Source organism: Hypanus sabinus, chromosome 3, assembly GCF_030144855.1.
Source record: "Hypanus sabinus isolate sHypSab1 chromosome 3, sHypSab1.hap1, whole genome shotgun sequence".
In the NCBI taxonomy this organism is placed as follows: domain Eukaryota; kingdom Metazoa; phylum Chordata; class Chondrichthyes; order Myliobatiformes; family Dasyatidae; genus Hypanus; species Hypanus sabinus.
The window spans coordinates 108,766,428-108,783,873 of NC_082708.1; the positions used below are offsets into that span (position 1 = coordinate 108,766,428).

Consider the following 17,446-nt stretch of genomic DNA (forward strand, 5'->3'; position numbering starts at 1 on the left):
TTGAGAGTGGTCACACACTGCTAGTCTAGTTCTTTTGTTGTTGTATATCACACCTCTGTGCTCCCCCACCTTATATTAATGACCAATATTTGTCTGTTGGTGGAGTGGTAACACAGAAATTGAAGTAAAATTGGTGGCTTTATCCTCTAGTAAAACAGTTTTATGACGATTAATCTATTACTGATAGTGAAATGCAATTTTATCTTTTGTTAGGGTTTAAGTTATACTTAAAATCTGTTGCAGCCCACTGTCCTTTTCTTGGGAGGGGCAATTTATACAGAATATAAATTAGAAACTCACTTCTCCAATGTATAATCTCAACAGGGCCTCTTTCACCTTAGGTGGTTGAGGAAGTTTGGTATGAGCCACAAATCCTAAGAACTTTCTACAGGAGCACAATTGAGAGCATCCTGACTGGCTGCATCACTGCCTGGTATGGGAACTGTACCACCCTCAATCGCAGGACTCTGCAGAGAGTGGTGCAGACAGCCCAGCGCATCTGTAGATGTGAACTTCCCATGATTCAGGACATTTACAAAGACAGGTGCAAGAAAAGGGCCCGAAGAATCACTGGGGACCCGAGTCACCCCAACCATTATCTATTCCAGCTACTACCACCCGGGCAAGGGTACCACAGCGTAAAAGCCAGGACCAACAGGCTCCAGGACAGCTTCTTCCACCAAGCCACCAGACTGATTAACTCATGCTGATCTGAGTCTATTTCTATGTTACATTTACTGTTCTAATTATTGTAAATTATTATAAATTACTATGATTGCACGTTTAGATGGAGACATATCAGAAAGATTTTTACTCCTCATGTATGTGGACATGAAGGTTGTTAGAAATAAAGTCAATTCAGTTCAATTCAGTCTCCTAGCCAAATATGCCAATTGAAAAAATCCACTTTAAGTTCTGATTCAGACTTCTGTAATGCAAAATCCAATGTTGGCAAAGCATCCTTTATTTGCCACAGATAACATTAGAAATGACTGAAGAATCCAAGCCAGTTTCTCTTGATTCTCACTATGGTTTCCCAAAATAATTCCCCTCCCCTGTAACATTCTTGAGGAATGATGTTTTTTTAGATCTGCCACGACTACCAACAGATACAAAGCATAGAGCGCTTTGGAAAATCTTCAAATAGTAATTTTGTAAACATTGTTGTGAAAGAACTATTTCAGTAATCTGCCCTTGTTGTAAAAGTAATTTTAGCCAATAAAATGCATTTTAAATATATTTTTTTCTTTTTTGTAATCTTTATTTTAGTGACCGATACAAAGTATTTGTTGACCTGTTTAATCTTGCAACCTTCTTGGTCCCACGACACTGGATTCCAAAGCTAACATCGTCAATCCACAAATTCCTCTACACTGCAGAGTGCTGTGATAGCTCATACTTCAGCAGTGAGGAATCTGACTGAAGTCAAGATCGCATCAATGTTTCACACGGAATATGATTCAGAAAGGAAAATACATAAAGTTCAAGATATTCAAAGCTTATAATGCAATCTTTTCCTCAAATACATCATCAAGCAAGACAGAGAAAGAACTTGGGATAAATCTTATGATAGTGAAATGTATGTACTAACAAATTGAGCACAAATTTTACATCTTCCCAGATTCTTACTTCTGTTGATTATCTTGTGCTTTCAATCTAATCTGCTTGACTAGCACCCTACTAAATACCACTAGATGTAACTGGTTTGTTGCACCAATTTCACAAATATAGTGGATTCTGGTTAACTGGGACACATCATACATTTTGGCTCAATTAAATGGCTGCCCCCAATTAGCTGAAGTTTCAAAGAAATAATTTAAAAAGGTTTAAAAATAACAAACTACTGTTTAACTGAGTAACAAATTAGGCATTTAAATAAAATACAGAAGAACTTAGAACAGTACCAGTGTTACTAGAGTACTATAAAATGTGTATTAGTTCCTAATAGTTATCAGTGGAGGATTTAATCCAGTGTATGCTGCTGTGTATGGTGTGTCCAATAAGGGGTAACAGCTCTGGTGAAGAAGGTTGTTGCATCCATTATGGGGCAGCTCATTCACCATTGGATCCCACCAGACACTCAGCTCTCACCTGTGGCTCCAAGTAGCCATTTGCTTGCGACAATGGCCACACCCTAGTATACTGCTTTGACAAATGGCCCTCAAACCCTGGTGAAATAGAGACATGCTTGTCCCAGTAAGACTCCAGTTTGTGAGCTGACTGATGTGAGGTCAGCTTTGGTGGACCGGGCAGATGAGATTCACAGTGAGATCCGATGGCCAGGAAGGCTGTTCTGCAATGAGAGTGCATGAAAAAGTACAGAAGTCATGGTAATCCATTGAATCCAAGACCCAGGTTTGTGAGGACTACCCATACCACTGGACCTGGATTTCTGAGGTTGAGAGAGTGGAACTGCCCCAGTCCAATTGTTTTTCCCACTTTAAGAACTCTCCCTCCCAGGTTTCACTGTCATTGCTGGATACAGCCGGCAACCAACAGTTTGCCGTGCACTTTTGATTGGCTGTAAATGAACAGAATTAGTGCAGACACCTAGTGTAGAAAATGGACTACTTTCATACAATGCTTACAAAAATTGTATCTCCAAGTCTTCATTTTGATTGTAACATTCAAGATGATTGTCAAGAACCTTCAAATTTTCCTTCGTTCCTATCTTGCTGAAGTAGTGAAATCATTTCATTTTCAGTCCCAGCTACTTCTAGCATTTCCAAACCTGAATGCTTGAAACTGCAGTGAGCAAAATGGTTCCAAGTTGTCTTATTGATTGCATCTTGGTAACTATCAGTGACAAAAATAAATACTTTTTGAACATAAACATATGCAACTGATGCTGTTAAAAAACTGTTCGCTCTAAGCATAATGTAATGTCTAACAGTCACACAAGTTCTCACAACTGATGCTAGTTAGAAACTGTTTGGCAACAGACTCCTGGCCCAATTAAGCAAGATACTGCCCTAAATAAACAAAGGAAATCCCAACTATTTTTGCAATTAGTTTTCGTTCTTTAAGAATTATCCCAAATAATTAATCAATGGACCAATTAATCAGAATCCACTGTATTTATTCATATTTTCATTACCTATATTTTTATTAGATAGTATGTAGAATATGTAAAATCATTTTCATTCTGTAATTGATGCACACTCTTAATGTTATATTTCAAAAAAAGGGCAATATTGCTTCTGAAAATTAATTGACAAGCCTTTTGACATAAGTACTATAAATATATAGTGATATAAATGTTATCAAAAGGGCCTTGTGTTTGGTAAGATATCATTCTAATTCGTGTCATTCTAGTCATTACTCCACAAAATGGTAATAATTAAGAGATCTAAACACATTCTAAGGTTGAATGATTATTGTTAAGCTAGACATTATAAAGCAAAATTCATGTACTATTTTAAAGATGTATTGATATTATTTTCAGTTGGTTTTGAAATACAGCCTAACATTTATTAACAAATGACCTGCTATTCTGCTCTATATTTCGCAAAACACACATTTCAGCTCCAGTTCTCATCACCATGGAATTTCTCACCTACTTTGTATAGATACTCTGGCTCACCATTTCTCACTAATTTTATGGTTATCTGTCCTAGTGTACTCTACCATATGCTTCATTCTGGCCTAATGTAACATCCACCAGCTTGTTGACATCTAACCCATCAAAGATGGTTCCTCTTTTAGCTGTCTTCTTCTGTAATTCCCTCTTAAATAATTTCCTGAAGGTCTATTCGCCTTGTTGCAATTTAAATCATTTTAATTCCCTTTTCCATTTCTTCTGGCTGTTTGTGTATTCGTTTGTCTACTTATTAAAATTAAAAGTAAAGTAATAATGCCTAAGTTTACTTAATAGAGATCCCGAGAAGAGTCAAGGGTGAACTGTGCTTAATTAAAACTGGCTGGTTGTCTTTACTGCAGGCATCAGGCCATATTGGTGTTGCTTGATCTTTTGCCTGCTTGGCTTATACAAACAATTCAGTGGTCATATGCTGCATGATTCAGCAGGGCACCAATATTTTGAGTAGTCAACAGTTAGATTTGCTGCACCATTTGATAATAACATGCTTGATACTCTTTATCAATATTATCTTCCCACTTTCTTCCGAGATACCTTAAAGCTATCTTTTGGATAAGAAATCAATTTACCTCCTTAAACATATTCGTCAATTTTGGCTTATAGTGGAGAATTCTACTGATTTTTTTCCACAGTTCTAAATGCCATTTAGAGGCTAAGCTGTCGACTTTGCAGTATTCCACTTGTCATCATCAAACCCCCCCAAAGAAATTCTATTTAGTTCTACCTGATTTTCTGTCTGTTAGCTGAATTTCAATCCATGCTAGTCTATTACCTCAAGACTATACATTTTAACTTTACACCCTAACCCGGGGGTCGGCAACCTGCGGCTCCCGAGCCATTTGTGGCTCTTTCACCTCTGTGCTGCGGCTCCCTGTGGCTTTGGGAAATAATTGGTCAGTATTTAATTAAAATGTATTTTATGTTAGTTTGTTAGCTTTTGAAATGTAATTATGGTGATCTTGTACAACCTAAGTGTAGCGACACATTTCCTGCCACATCCGAAACGGCTCACAATTAGCCAGCATTCCGGCTAAGGGAGATAGCCTACGGGGGTTTGTGAGTACGCGTCTTTTGCAGCATCTGCGTCCATGGGGGCTGGGTTGAGGGAGGCTTAAAAGCAAGGCTGTTTAGTTCGAATAAAGCTATCTTTGACTGCAGTTTACTGACACCGCTACAACGTGTTTTTATCGCTGGCTGTCCAGACGGAAGGTGCTGAAACGCTTTGTCGCGTGTCTGGAAGAAGTGAAAACTTTCCTGGGCAGCAAAGGGCTCACCTTTCCTGAGCTGGAACAGCCAGAGTGGCTGGAAAAGCTACACTTCATGGTAGACATGACAGCGCACCTGAACACGCTGAACACAGCTCTTCAGGGGAAAGGACGTACAGCCCTGCACATGTTGGAGGATGTTTTGGCATTCGAGCGCAAGTTGACAGTGCTTGCCAGAGATTTACAGAAAGGCACTTTGTCTCACTTCCCCAATTTGAGAGAGTTCAAACAAGGTCACGACATGATAATTTCGGAGTATTTACATTCTGCAATCATCGCAATGCAAACATCGTTTGGGAAACGCTTCTGTGAGTTCAGAGAGGAAAAAAACACATTATCCTTCCCGGTCACTCCCTTAAGCATCGATCCTTCCCTACTGAATACGACTGCATTGGCAGGTGTGAGTCAGCCTGATCTTGAGATGGAACTGGCCGTCATAGCCGACAAAGACATATGGGTGTCCAAGTTTAGACGCTTGACAGCAGACCTTGAAGATGTTGCCCGTCAGAAGGCCGTTCTTGCTCAGAAACAAATGGAGTGATATTGAAAACCTCACAGATGACAGCTTGCGATCCTGTGTAAAGATGAAGGTGACATCATACAGCCCTGATGTGCAGACGCTGTGCGCTGAGGTCCAGGAGCAGAAATCCCATTAACCAAGTATGATAAATATTTTAATTGCCTATTATTTTACTTATATTCATATTTTTTCATAGTTCAGTGAAATAGTCCTTTCATTTTTCAGGATGACAGCTGGCTGACGTTATTTTTGGTTTGCTGCTGGCGGAAAATTTAAGTTCGGCGTTTTTCATAAATACAAGAAGGACTCAAATAGACATTGAATATTTTACTTAAAAGTAACTTTCAACCCAACGTCTTTTTTTCGGAGTTCAAAATGTTTTTGTTGCATGCAGAAATGTAATTTCGTTTTCTCTGCAGGAGTTCATCAATTTCATAAATGCAACACATTATAGTTTGTTTATACATAGCATAAAGGCAAAAAAAACGTTGTATGCAGTGTTATTTCATTTTAAATGTCAAACGGGTTTTGCGGCTCCCAGTGTTTTCTTTTCTGTGGGAAACGGGTCCAAGTGGCTCTTTCAGTGGTAAAGGTTGCTGACCCCTGCCCTAACCATATGTGGGAGTTTATCAAAGATCAATTGAATAGATATATCGCATCTACTGATTCTCCCTTATCTATTCTATTCATATCATCTTCAAAAAATATCTTCAGGTGGTTTTCCAAATATGATTTCCCTTTTATAAATGCATGACCTTGTCTCATCCCATTGATGTTATCTATGTATTCTGCTATTACATCCTTCAGAACAGACTCCAGTGATTATCCTGTTTAGGAGGAACTATGGAACTATAGGAACTCTAATTCCCCATTTACTCTTTCCAGCTTTTTAATTAGTGAGTTCGCATCTTTGACTGTAAGAAGCTTACATGTGTCATCAACTAATCTTTTTGTCTGTACTTGTAGAATTTTTTATTGTCCATTTTTATGTTGCTAGAAAATTTGATCCTCACTAGTCAAACCGTTGATCCATTTTTGCTGAATTATAAATTGCTCCTAAACCTCATGTCTAAAACTTTTTTTTTACAACTTGATATGCCTCCACTTTGGATCTAATATTATTCTTAACCTATTTGCAAGGCAGGATTGGATCACTTTTCCTTTTGTGTTTTTATTGCAGAACGGAATGACTAATGATTGCAGTTCTTGAATTTAAATGTTAGATAGTGCCTGTCACGAATGGATCTTTAACTGAAGCTTTCAATTGTCTATTGCCAATACATTCTTCATTTCCAAATTCCATTAGGTTAAACTTAGAATCTTGGTTTTGTATTGAGCTTATTTGAAGAATTCTATTATGTTATGGTCAGTCATCCCTAAAGAATACTGCACAATAAGATTTTTTGCTAACCTTTTCTCATTGCAGAACAGCACAGGACAGCCTGCTCGCAATGTCCTGATCTAAAATAACACATCATAGACTAAGTGGAGACATAAATGTATAAATAGAGGAACGGAGCTTCTGGGAGGTACTGCAGGCATTCTGTAATTGAAGCCAGCCTATAAATTTTTATCTGCTGAGGGAATTTTCTGCCAATCATCCTGGTAGCAGAGTACATTCCACCACTGGCCAATGTCAGGCAGGCGTTGGAGGAGCTGAGTATTGTGCTCAGCAGTCACAAAACAGCGCTGGTGCCTTCCCCATCATAGCAGGGGATTGCAATCAAGCATGCTTGAAGAAGTCTCTGAACAACTATCTCCAACATATCACCGTAGAACCAGAGGAGCTAACACACTTGACCACCATTATAGCACCTTCATGAATGCTTACCGTGCCACCTGACCCTGCACTTTCGGATATCCAACCCCCTGACTGTATTTCTACTCCCAGTGTCCAGGCAGAGAATAAAGATCACAGCACTAGTGGTGAGGGCCAAGAAGATTTGTTCAAGGGAGGCAGAGGGTCACTTACAGGACTACTTTGAGTTGGTGGATTGGAAAATGTTCAGGAATTAATCTTCAAATCTGAATGAATATGCCACAGTTGCCACTGACTTCATCAAGACCTGTGAGAGCCAGTGTGTGCCTTCATGATCATACTGGACATACCCAAACAAAAATCTATGGATGAACCAGATTTGTAGTCTGCTGAGAGCTAGATCTATGGCTTTCAAGACTGGTGATCCAGAACTATACAGGATGTCCAGGTATGACTAACAGAAGACGATTTTATGAGTGAATAAAACCTAAGGTGTGCTGCTTCAATGACTATCAACTAGTTGCACTCTATCTACTGTGACAAAGTGCACTGAGAGACTGGGTCATGGCCAGAATCAATTCCTGCCTAAGCAAGGACCAGGACCCATTACAATTGACAATTACCACACCAGGTCTACAGCAGATGCAATTTCACTGGCTCTCCACTCAGCCTTGGACCACCTGGCCAACAGCATTACCTATGTCAGACTGCTGTTAATTGATTTTCATTTTTAGAATCTTTTTATTGGTACATAATCTTCAACAGCTATAAAATGATACAAAACTTCAACAGATTACTATGTATACAATTAATAAAGCTGAAGAAAAAACTGATCATAAAATATAAAAACGGAATAAAAAAAATATATATAGGAAAAAGATGGGAAAAAACCCCCCATCTAACTAGGAAAAAAACCCCCACTAACTTCAAAAAAGAAAGAAAAAAAACCCATTAGGAATCAACCCCCCAGAGCAATATGTTTGACCGTCATCTAAATATATAAAAAAGTCATCAACTGCCATTTCATATTTATAAAAAAAATAAAATTGGAAGGAAACCATATAACTTAATTCAAATTAAATGTTAGTATTTGGCAAAAGAACCCCATCTTCTCTCAAAATCAAACCGTGGATCAAAAGTTCTACTTCTAATTTTTTCCAAACTAAGACATAACATTACTTGAGAAAACCATCCAATTAATGTAGGGGAAAAATATCTTTCCATTTTAATAAAATGGCCCTTCTTGCCAGTAGTGTAACAAATGCAATTACATGTTGACCTGAAGATGAGATACCCTGAATACGATGCGGAACCATTCCAAATAGAACAGTCAATCTATTAGGTTGTAAATTAATTTTCAAAGCTTTAGAACTTGTAGAATGTAAAGATTTCCAAAATGATTTTAATGAAGAACATATGTGACAAAGTAGCTACTTCAGTTCTACACCTATCGCAATAGTTGTCTACACTAGGAAATATTTTAGATAGTCTCCCCTTTGTTAAATAATAACGGTGAACAATTTAAAATTTAATTAAACAATGGTTGGCACTTACAAAAGAAGAATTTACGTTTTTCTAATCTCGAAGCCAATCTTCATTAACAAAGGTCATATTAAGTTCTCTCACCCAATCTTGTTTAATCTTTAGTGATAGGTTCTCTTTTTGTAACAAAAATAAATTATAAATTCTCCTCATGGAATCTTTCACTAAGGGATTCAATTTCAAAATGGTATCCAACATGGTATCCAAAGTGAATTGTTTTCATTAAATGTCCATGTTAGTATATATAATGATATTCTGTTTAGAATTGTTAATACATTTAGATATTTAGGTATTATAATTACTAAAAAATATAAAGATCTCTATAAAGCGAATATAGTTCCTTTAATGGACTCCATGAAACAACTATTTTGTAGATGGAATCCACTTACTTTTTCTTTAATAGGTCATATTCATGATGTGAAAATGATGATCTTACCTAGATTTTTATATATTTTCCAACATATACCTATCATTTTAACTAAAAAAATTTTCCATCAAATTGACTGTCTTACTTCTTCTTTTATTTGGAACAATAAAAGACCAAGAATTAATAAGTATCGTTTACAAAAATTTAAAAAAGATGGTGGACTTGCACATCCTAAGTTAAGACTATTATTGGGCTGTGAATATTAGACAACTATGTTTTTGGTTATATTGGCTTGATAAGAACCAAAAACCATTATGGGTTGATTTGGAATTAAAAGCTGTTAAACTATTCCATTTAGCTTCGATTTTAGGAGCTCCATTACCTTTACAGCTCTCTAAAATTCCAAATTTAAATCTCTATCCAGTTATTAAACAATCCCTACAGATTTGGGTTCAGTTTCATAATTTTTACAATTTTAAACAATTTAAGTTGTCTAGTTTTTTATATTGAAACTTTTCACTTAAACGTTCAACAACTGACCCCATTTTTCTTCTATGGAAAAATAAAGGAATCCATTCTTTTACAGATTTTATTTTGTGATGGTCGATTGATGACTTTTGAGGAGTTAATAAAATTTCTCTCACTCATACACATTTTTTGCAATATTTTCAGGTTAGACATTTTTTCACAACAATATTGACCCAAGTTTCCATATTTACAAGAATCTGTTTATTGATTATAGCTCAGTGTTCAAGGCCATCGTACCCTCAGTACTAACCAACAGGCTCCAAAACCTGGGTTTCTGTACCTCCCTCCACAACTGGATCCTTGACTTCCTCATCTTGAGACCACAGTCAGTGCTGATTGGAATTACCATCTCCTCCTCGCTGACAATCAACACTGGTGCACCTCAAGGATGTGTACTTAGTCTACTACTCTTTCACTCTACATCCATGACTCTGTGGATAGGCACAGCTCAAATGCCTTCTATAAATTTGCAAATGACACAACTACTGTTGGCAGAATTCCAGATGGTGATGAGAGGTGTATAGAAGTGAGATACGTAAATCAGCTGGTTGATCAGCGTTGCAACCACAACCTTGCACTCAACATCAGTAAGATCAAGGAACTGACTGTGGACTTCAGGAAGGGGGAGTTGAGGGAACACCACCAGTCCTCATTGAGGGATCAGCTGTGGAACGAGTGAACAGCTTCAATTTCCTGGCTGTGAACATCTCTGAAGAGCTATCCTGGACAGCAGCAATACTTCATTCGGAGTTTGGCTTTTCACCAAAGACACTAACAAATTTCTACAGATATACAGTACCCTTGAAAGCATCCTAACTGGTTGCATCACTGCAAGGTACGTACAGTGTTGGAAAAAGCTGCAGAGTTGCAAACCCAACCACCTCCAGCATGGCACTGGACTCCCTAGCCTCAAAAAGGCAGCACCCATCATTCAGCATCTCCATCACCCAGGACATGTCCTCTTCTCATTGGTCCCATCAAGGAGAAGGTACAGGAGCCTCAAGACACACACTCAACATTCTAGGAACAACTTCTTGCCCTCTGCCATCGGATGTCTGAATGGACAATGAATCCATGTACATTATCTCAGCATTTTTGCTCTCTTTTTGAACTACTTACTTAATTTAAAATTTTAAATATATATTTCTTATTCTATAGTTTTTAAAATGATATTTTGCACTGTACTCCCATCACAAAGAAAGGTATTTCATGATATATGCCAGCAATATTAAACATTATACTGATTCTGAAATTGAGAAAATGCACTAAATGGGAAGGAGCAGGTTACACATTCTTCAGTGGTGCTCTGGAGATGCACCAGTGATACGAAACAATAGGAAGTTCATTGTATCCATGTTATGAATGCACATGGACCAGTCGCTTGTGTCATAAGATAAAATTAGATAGATGAACCATTGTATAAATGATTTCCTATTGAAAACTATTATTCCCTTCCTCCTCCTATGCTTGCTTGCAGCTTGTCCTGTTCTCCCAATCACACTGCTGTCCAAGGAAGTTGTCAACAAATAACAATGTTGGGAGAAACATATATCTACATATATATCTCTAATTTCTCTCTCTCTCTCTCTCTCTCTCCCCATTATATATATAGATAACACGGGAGAGGGGAGATGTCGTGTCAGACTTTTTATGTTTAACATACTTGAGTCTTATTCAGGGCACGGTGATCCTACTAGCTATCCTGGAAAAGGGAAAGAGCTTAAATTTCAGGCACATTTTCTATCTTTTCTCCCATGCATGGTCAGCAGAAGGAACCCTAAAGCGGACTGCTCAGTTACAGTAGCAGCTGCAAAAATACACCTGTTTCAATCCTGTTGCACCTCCCACATTTAACATTGTAGCTGTAGATGATCACAATCACACAGGTTTGCCATGGTAGGAAATGAAAAATTGGTTGTGGCTGTTTTGGTAAATCCATAGCGTAACCACCAGCCACAGAATGAAAAACAATATAGTTGCTCCTCATCTTATTGGGACATTCAAATATTGAATTCAGCAATTATGAAACACAAAATCATGCAAATTGTGTCATGGTGGGTTAAAGCAGATGCCTTCTTTAGGAACTTACACTTAATCAAGTACAAATTTGTCTGGTAACCTTATTTCAGGTTGTAAATAAAGTGTAGTATTTGAATAAAGTAGAAGTTATTCTAACAGATGATCATACTAAATTTATAAAACTGTTTTGAACAATTGGCAAATCTAACCTCAATATCTGCAGGGACCTGCTATCAGGATTTCTCTGTAAGTAGTGAATTCTTATAGAGCAGTGTTGCTGCAGAGCCTTCTCTCAGTAGATGTGCATGTTTGGTCTTTCAGTGCATGATGCTTGAAGAGGCCAAGCTCCAAGCCATCAACAATCTGTTTACCAAAACATTAAATATGCAAATCAAAGATTTTTTTAAAAAACCAACATAACCTTGCTGTTCAACAAAAAAAAAAGTCCATGGAAACAAGGAATATATCATGTAACTAAGGAGCCTCCTCCTATTGAATGTAGAAAGGCCATTGAGAAAGAGAATATCTGAAGATCTAGGCCTCTAACCCATGATAAACATGGTTACCAGACAACAGTGACTCATATCCTCTTGCTGGTTTCTGACATCGAGGCTATCTGTAGGGGTATCTCAACAAACTGGAAAATTACCACTGATATCTTGACCATAAAATCCCCAAAATAAATGAACTAAACATCAATATCTTCTCATAACTCAATATCCCCATCATTGAAGACCTAATAACCTTACTCAGCAGTGATTACAAAACACCAGACCTCCCAAAACACTCTACCCTGAACTCTGCCATAACAAAACATTGTTGGGGCTAAAGGTGTTCTCCAAGCCTCATCGAGAAAGACTGAAGAATTCCTGGACCAAAATGGCGGAGGAGCAAAGGAAAAGATAAAACTGTTCCAGATAACAGCCCTTGAGCCTGTTCCACTGCTCAGTAACATAATGGTTGATCCAGTCCTGGCCTTAATCACCACTTTCACACTTGTGGTCTTCTTTGCATTGGAGAAACCAGCTGCAAATTGACTGACCACCTGCATTCTGTCCCTCAGGACTACCCGCCACTTTAATGTTCCATTCCACTCCCACTTTGAGATATCAATCTGTGCCCTCCCACATTTATATGGCGGAGCTCAATGTTAGCTTAAAAAACAGTATCGCATCTTCTATCTGGACATGTTGCAGCCATCACCAGGATATACAGTAGTTCAGTGGGAAAGTTGGGTGAGGCATTGGTGGATGGACTTTAACCCTGTCAAGTGAGAGTTGCTTTAACTTGGAAAGTCAAGTAGGGATAGAACATGTACAGTTAATAGAAGGTCATCAAGGAATGTTGTTGGACATAGAAAAATCGGGGTTCAAGTCCATAGTTCCCTGAAAGTGGCTACACAGGTGGTGAAGCAGGTATATGACATGCTTGTCTTCACAGAGCATGAAGTATAAGAGCATGTGAGCTTGATTTCAACATAAAGTAGATTGTTGCAAGTTTGCAATGCATTTACTGGGAAATACTTGGAGTATTGTGTCCAGTTCAGGTCATTGCGCTACAGGAAAGATCTTTTTGTGCTGCAGAGAATGCAAAAGAGATTTACCAGTATGATGCCTGGATTGGAGGACTCTTAGTAATGGAGAGAGATTGAATAGGCTAGGCTTGTTTTTCTTGGAGCAAGGAGGCTGAAGGGGTACCCAAAATAAGCATGTAAGACTTTGAATGACATAGGGTAAATAGTCAAAATTTTGCCCCATGGAAGGGGTATCAAAGATGAGTGCAAAGGTTCAAGGTGAAAACTAGGAGGTTCTATGGGTAAGCTTTTTTTAAAACAAATTGTTAGTGATTGATATCTGCAACATGATGCCAGAGGAGAAGCCGGAATTAATTAGTCTCTTTAAGAGCATTGAGACACACACTTACAAAGGGAAGTCATAGCCCTATGACCCTAATGCAGGCAAATGGGACTAGCATAGATGGGCAGAACAGTCAGCATGAAATATCATGTAACCCACACCCCATCTGCTCCTTTCCCAATCCAGCCAACAATTCACTCAAATTCCCTGTCTCATTGTTCCCTTTTATGTACCTCTCCTCGTTACCTAGGACTTGCTATCCTCCCATCACCTATATACCTGAATTTTTTCTTACTTGGTTCACCTTTATTGTCCCTTTCTCACACCTACCTGGTTCTATCTGCCATTCATCCTCAACCCCACCTGGTTCCACCTATCAACTCCAGTCTTCAGTCTCTAAACTCCCCTCCGCCCCTCCCACAACTATCTCCATTTCTTTCCCCTGCTCAAAATCTGGTTCCACGCACCACCTGCCAGCCTGTGTCACTTCTACAGTCTGGCTCTGTTCCTTCTTTCCTCTCAGCTCTGATACAAGGTCACTACCCAAAATATCAGCCATCACTCTGCCTCTGCAGACGCTCTTTGACCTGCTGAGTTCCTCCATCATCTGCAATCTCACATCTCTACTCCTTTTATCCTACCTGTCCCTCCCCAACCTTATCACTAATTTCAAACTAACTTGATTTCATTCTTTCACAGTTCTGAACACCGTCTTATCACAGCTGCTGCCTGATATGCTCAGCGTTTCTAGCACTTTCTAGCTGTTATTTCAGATTTCCAACATTTGCAGTTGTTAAAATTTTTATTTAGGGAGTTTTTCTTCCCATATTTAGCCTGTCCTACAACACAGAGCAGTACAGCACAGAATGGGCCCTTTGGCCCATAACCTTGTGCCATCCTTCGAGCACACTCCTCGATTAGCCTAACCCAGGGGTCGGCAACGTTTACCACTGAAAGAGCCAATATGGACCCATTTCCCACAAAAAAGAAAACACTGGGAGCCACAAAACCCGTTTGACATTTAAAATGAAATAACACTGCATAAAACGGTTTTTTTTGCCTTTATGCTATGTATAAACAAACTATAATGTGTTGCATTTATGAAATTGATGAACTCCTGCAGAGAAAACGAAATTACATTTCTGCATGCAACTAAAACATTTTGAACTCCGAAAAAAAGACGTTGGGTTGAAGGTTACTCCATAGTTAGCCTACCTTGGATCGAAGAATTAAAAGAAAGCGCGCACTGGCGGGTGTCAGGCATTGGCAGTGGTGATGTATATTAATAGCAATAAAAAACACTTTGTAGCGGTGTGCTACACACAGCGCTAAAATAAAGACACTGCAGTCAAAGGTAACTTTATTCGAACTAAACAGCCTTGCTTTAAAGCCTCCCTCAACCCGTCCCCGTGGGCGCGGATGCTCCAAAAGACACGTACTCACAAACCCCCGTATGCTATCTTCCTTAGCCGGAACGGTGGCTAATTGTGAGCCGGTTCGGATGTTCCAGGAAATGGGGTCTCCACAACGTTTTTAGATTGTACAAGATCACCATAATCTTCAAATTTTGAATTACATTTCAAAAACTAACAAACCACGGGGAGCCGCAGCACAGAGATGAAAGAGTCGCATGTGGCTCTGGAGCCGTGGGTTGCCGACCCCTGGCCTAACCCTTCCCTCAGGAAGAAGGACATTTGTGAGGTATCAGTCAAATGCCTCATTATTGAAATAGATATGATGGATATAAACTGGGGAAAATGAATTAGCTTTCAAATTTAAAACACATCTATTTTGCTTTCAATATTGTCCGTTTGTAGGCTTAATAAAACTAAGGCAGTTTTGTAAAGTTCTATAATAGCATTTATTGCATTAAGAAATCACAAGACTCAACTGAATTCTGTGAATAGCTGTTCATCATTTTCAGTGAGAAACTTTTAGTATTAAAATTATAAATAATGACAACTCACACAGTGTTCTGATGTAGAAGTTGAAGAGTACTGAAAATCTCAAGCTAATCATGGTGGCTCACCACCAACTTCCCAAGGAGGGAGCATTCAATAAATCATTGGCATTCATAAATCAAAGTACTGAGTACAGGAGATGGGAGGTCATGTTGAAGTTGTACAGAGTCCTAATTTGGAGTATTTTGTGCAGTTTTAGTCACCTACCTACAGGGAAGATGTAAATAGGTTTGAAAGAGTACACAGAAAATTTAGAAGGATGATGTTGGGTCTGAAGGAGCTGAGCTATAAGGTAATATTGAATAGGTTAGGACTTTATTCCTTGGCATGTAGAAGTTTGAGAGGAGATTTAATAGAAGTATACAAAATTGAGGGCTATAGATAGGATAAATACAAGCTGGCTTTAGTGGGACTACAATTAGAGGTCATGGGTTAAGGGTGAAAGGTGAAAAATTTAAGGGGAACATGAGGGGAGACTTATTCACTCAGAGGGTTGTGAGAGTGTGGAATGAACTGCCAGTGTAACTGGTGCATGTTAGCTCGATTTCAACATTTCAGTTTGGATAGGTACATGGATAGTAGGGGTATGGAGGGTGATGGTCCTGGTGCAGGTTGATGGGAGTAGGCAGTTTAAATGATTCGTCATGGACCAGATGGGCCAAACGGCCGATTTCTGTGATGTACCACATATGACTCTAAATGCCAACCTTGCTAGTGAAGCCAAAAGTTCTGCATAAAGCAGAAATGTTAATGCCTGACTAACTTGATATCAAGACACTTTGACATTATTTTTCCGTGGCTATTCCATTGGGAGGTAGCTTGCCCATTGGCAACGTACAAGAAAAATTAGCACCATGAGCTTATGATTTTCAGGAGCTGCTGAGAAATTGTGCCACCAATACAGAGTTGAAAAAGCTTCAGGTGAATCTCTTCTGGATCCAAAGGCATCAAAAGGTAATGGACCTCAGCAGGCATTGCCAATTTAAGAAAGTCAGGTTGATTCCTTTGTAGTTCTATACTCTGATAAGCCAAATGCTTAATTCTCAGCATACCTAGTGTAATCAAAGTCTTTCGGATTCATATTAGCTTGTGGTAAGAGGCTGTCCCACAGAGAGGTATCAATGGAGTTTCTTATCACACAATTCCTACTGCAATTGAATCAGCAATGCCTAAAAAAGCAAAGAGAAACACTGAGTTACATTTCCGATTTATAATGATATCCAATATTTAGTTGCAAATTATTTTTCCCTCACTCAGATACAACGATGAAGAGACTTGCTTGGAAGGCTTACTTTATAGCTGTCACTATTACTATGAAAGAAAATGTTGACAATCCTATTTCATGGCAGCAAGAGTAACCCATCTGTTTTGTGCTACACTATCTACTTGGAGACCTTTATGAAACAGAATTTACACTGGAGGATTGTGGAATTGGTGGATGGAAATGAATGATGTGATATGTTGACTGCTAGCCACTACCTCACTGAAATAGAGAGAATGACAGGGTTTTCCTGACAGCTGTCTGGATGTTACTTGAAGTAAATCAGCCAGCTCCAATGAGCTCCAAAAACAAACCCCTAATTAATTTTTGCATGAGCTGGCTAACTCAACGGTCAGAACAACATGAATGTGGGAAATGGATAACTGTGAACTGTTCCTATTTGAAAACTGGACAATGTGAGGACAATTCATAGTTCAAAGTAAATTTTATTATCTAAGTACATCTATGTCACCATTTACAACCCTGAGATTCCTTTTCCTGTAGACAAACTCAGCAAATCTACAGAATAGTAATTATAACGGGATCAATGAAAGATCAACCAGAGTGCAGAAAAAAAACAAACTGCAAATGCAAATACATAGCAATAAGCAACGAGAACAGTAGATAATGAGATAAAGAGACCTTAAAAGTGAAATCACTGATTGTGGGAAAGGGAGTGTGGTTATCCCCTTTTGTCAAGAGCCTGATGGTTGAGGGGTAGTAATTTCTTGAACCTGGTGGAGTGAGTCCTGAGGCTCTTGTACCTTTTA

The 17,446-nt window shown here is 38.6% G+C and overlaps 2 protein-coding genes across 2 annotated transcripts in view; one reads left to right on the forward strand and one right to left on the reverse strand.

Moving 5' to 3' along the window:
• The window catches only part of LOC132390927 (tryptophan 2,3-dioxygenase-like), a 71,127-nt gene extending 66,908 nt beyond the window's left edge, over nt 1-4,219 (forward strand). The window contains exon 12 of the mRNA XM_059963462.1: nt 1,270-4,219. Coding sequence (XP_059819445.1) covers nt 1,270-1,423 — 154 coding nt within the window. The 3' untranslated portion in view covers nt 1,424-4,219. The remainder of the gene's footprint in view (nt 1-1,269) is intronic.
• An 11,068-nt stretch (nt 4,220-15,287) lies between these two features.
• The window catches only part of ctso (cathepsin O), a 39,667-nt gene continuing 37,508 nt past the window's right edge, over nt 15,288-17,446 (reverse strand). The window contains exon 8 of the mRNA XM_059964926.1: nt 15,288-16,584. Coding sequence (XP_059820909.1) covers nt 16,550-16,584 — 35 coding nt within the window. The 3' untranslated portion in view covers nt 15,288-16,549. The remainder of the gene's footprint in view (nt 16,585-17,446) is intronic.